We start from the raw sequence: 3,263 nt of genomic DNA on the forward strand, positions 1-3,263 counted from the left end.
AGAGCTCTTCTCCGTTGAAGTTTAAAATTCTTTGAAGATAGATCTTAAGACACTCTACTGGGCAAAGAGAGGTATCTTCCTTAAAGGGACAGATTCTCCAAGGACCCTACCTCTTGTTGGGTAGATCATTTTTAGCGAGAAAGGCAGGATCGAGAAACAAATTCAGTTCTCCTGAGTCCAGGAACTGAATTTGGCCTTCGTTTCTAGATAAGGCCACTATTTCCCTAAATCTAGGCCCTGAGGCTATTGCAAACAGAAAGATAACTTTCTGTGGCATATCCTTTAGAGTACGGTTCTCATTATCCAGGTTCAAAGCAAAGTGCAAGACTTTGTACAAAGACCCCGTAGTGGGCTTTGGTGGGGCTGCAGGCTTGAGTCTAGCACATGCTTTCGGAATCTTATTAAAGATTTCACCTGAGAGGTCCACCTCGAAAGCATACAGAAGTGGTCTAGCCAGGGCCGACTTACAAGAAGTAATTGAAGTAGGGGCCAGGCCTTGCTCATGGATGTGTATGAAGAATGCAAGACAGAAATCTATCGATATATCTGTTGGTTTCTTTTCTTTCACAAAGGTCACCCATTTCTTCCATGACGAAGAGCATTACTTGTACTTTTCGATGAAGTCAACTTTATCTCTTGAGATTCCGAACCTCAAGGATGAAGCATAGACATTTGACTTCTGGACCTGTTGGGACAGCACTGGATTCGGCAGTGGAAACAGCTTCAGATTCAACTCCAGAACTAGAGGAAACCAATTGCCCTTGGGCCACTTTAGGGCTACTACCGCTGCCGTCCCTATAAAGGATCTTAGCTTGTCGCGGTCTTTTAGCAGGAGATTTGTTGGGGGAAACGGGTAAACATAATTCCACCTGTTCCAGTCTAGAGACACGGCCTCCATTGCTTCTGCTTGAGGGTCCAGGTAAGGGGCTAGGTAATAAGATAGGACTTTTTCCGGAATAAAGGAGAATGAGTCTGATTCCAGGGACCATTCTGTCTCTATGGGCTTTCACCTGAATAGAGTGTCCGCCATCACATTGCGGATCCCTTGTAGGTAAACTGCTGATAAGTGTCATCTCATCTTCCTTGCCAGGTCGAAGATGGCTAACATCACATGGTTGATGTGAGGTGGTCTTGAGCCTTGTTGATTTAGACACTTTACTATCACTTCGTTCTCCAGTACCAACCTGATGTGGGTTGATCTGTGAGGTGATAGTCTCTTCAACGTCAGGTACACTGCCATAGCTTCCAAATGTTGATATGAAATTTTTTGAACTGGCGCGAATAAGTCCCTTGCACCTTATATTGAGAATGACCTCCCTATCCTTCCAAGGAGGCCTCCGTATGGATCACTACCGATGGTTGTCGTGGTGGCTGGGGAATTATCTGCGCTAGACTCTTGGCTGTGGACCACGGCTTTAATTGTGTGCACAACAAAGCCGTGGTCAACCTTATTTGATCTCTTTAGGCGTTTGGTGCATATTTCCTCCAAACTCCTGATGCATCTTTCAAACATGCCTTTAGCACTGGGTCTGTCACTGCTGCGAACTGTATAGAGCCCAAGACTCTTTCTTGTTGGCGTCCTGAAATCCTCTTGTGACGTATTAGTCTCCTGACAGATCCCGCTATCTCTCTCCTCTTCTTTGATGGAATGAAGAGGTGGTGTGACTTATGTTCCACTGGATTCCCAACCACTGGAACTGCTGAGCTGTAGTGAGATGAGACTTCTTGTGGAATATCTTGAAGCCTAAGTGTTCCAGAAACTGGATCACTTTTTGAGCTGCTTGCAGACATGTAATCTTGAATGCTGCCCATACCAACCAGTCGTCTAAGTAAGCTACCACCTGAACGCCTTCGGTGTATAGCTGTTGGATGACTGCGTCTGGTAGCTTGGTGAATATCCTTGGGGCTGCGTTCAGTCCAAAGGGCGTTGCTTTGAAGACAAACTTCTTCTGCAGTCTAAATCCTAAGTAGGAGGAGAAAAGGCAATTCATTGGGAGATGCCAGTAAGCCTCTGCCAGGTCTATTGAGACCGTGAACGCCCCTTTTGGCAGAAGGGTCCTTATGTGTTGTAAAGTAAGCATCCAGAAATTGTATTTCTCGATGAACTTGTTGAGTCGAGACAATTGTAGAATGACTACGAGTTTTTCTGAGTCTTTCTTGGGAACACAGAACGGCCTTCCCTGGAACTTGATGGACTTTGCTTTCCTCATCCCCTTTTTGGTCAAGAGTTCTGAGATATATTCTTCCAACAAGGGGGTGGAGTGTGGGAAAAATTCGGGAAAACGGGGTGGAATATTGCTCCATTTCCATCTGAGTCCATTCGTCATTAGGCTGTGGGCACAGGGATCGAAGGTCCAGCAATCACAAAAATGATGGAGTCTGCCCCCTACCTGAACTGTCTCATTGCTTGGGGGGTCTTGCAGATTGGCCTCATCGACCACGTCCTCCTCGTCCCCGTGAGAAGTTACCTCTTGGAGAACATCTCTTAGAACCTCTTCCTTTCTGGCTGTGGTGAAAGGAAGTCGACTGCCTCTCAAAGGTAGGGCTGAATACCGGCGACTGTGTTACCAGCTGCTGAGGGACCATTTGGAAGATGGTCTGAGGCATTATGGTCATGGTCGTGGCAGGGATTTGCGCAGATCTTTGTGGTCTCCTTGCTTTCTTTTCCTCGGGTTGGGGACTTCCCTACGTAGAAAATTTCTCCTTTAGGACATACCCCATTATTGGAGAAGGTTCCTGTTCTCTATCACAGCCCTCGCAATGACTTCTTAGACCAGATCCTTTAAGAGGTCTTTACTCCAGATGTTTGAGGTAATCAACTTCCTTGCTTCGTGCCGGATGGTCGCTGCAGCTAGGACGAACTCTCTACAAGCTCTCCTCGGCCTGAGGAAAGCGTAAAAGTCCTTCACAAGGGTACTCATATGGAACTTGGCTAGAAAAAGGAAGATTTCTTTGGCATTATGCTTGCTTGTGCTTAGTTCTAAGCACTTCTGATGAGAGAAAGAGGCCGCAAGTCTCTCCTTCGACTCCTGTTCCTTCTTCAGAAGATGGTCTGGCAACTTAGAAAGGTTCTCTTTAAACTGCTGACCTATGATCTCCGGGTCTAGTTTGGACACGGAGAAGATTAGGTGGACATCCTTCCACTTTCCTTCACAGGTAGGCAGTGCGAGTGAGAATGGCTTGCATTCTTCCAAAGTCGGGCACTGTTTATACCTGTCTGCAGCCTTGACGACAGAGTCGAACGCTTTCTCCGTAAAGAGAAA

The 3,263-nt window shown here is 46.5% G+C and overlaps 1 protein-coding gene across 1 annotated transcript; it reads right to left on the bottom strand.

Moving 5' to 3' along the window:
- Positions 1-1,622: 1,622 nt before the first annotated feature.
- Positions 1,623-2,721, bottom strand: LOC137647953 (uncharacterized). The gene is made up of 2 exons (XM_068380900.1): positions 2,717-2,721; positions 1,623-2,526 (listed from the first exon to the last, which is right to left on the bottom strand). Exons 1-2 carry the CDS (start codon positions 2,719-2,721, stop codon positions 1,623-1,625), a joined length of 909 nt encoding a protein of 302 aa, XP_068237001.1.
- Between the last annotated feature and the right edge of the window lie 542 nt (positions 2,722-3,263).

The sequence above is a fragment of the Palaemon carinicauda genome, chromosome 10 (assembly GCF_036898095.1).
Source record: "Palaemon carinicauda isolate YSFRI2023 chromosome 10, ASM3689809v2, whole genome shotgun sequence".
In the NCBI taxonomy this organism is placed as follows: Eukaryota; Metazoa; Arthropoda; class Malacostraca; order Decapoda; family Palaemonidae; genus Palaemon; species Palaemon carinicauda.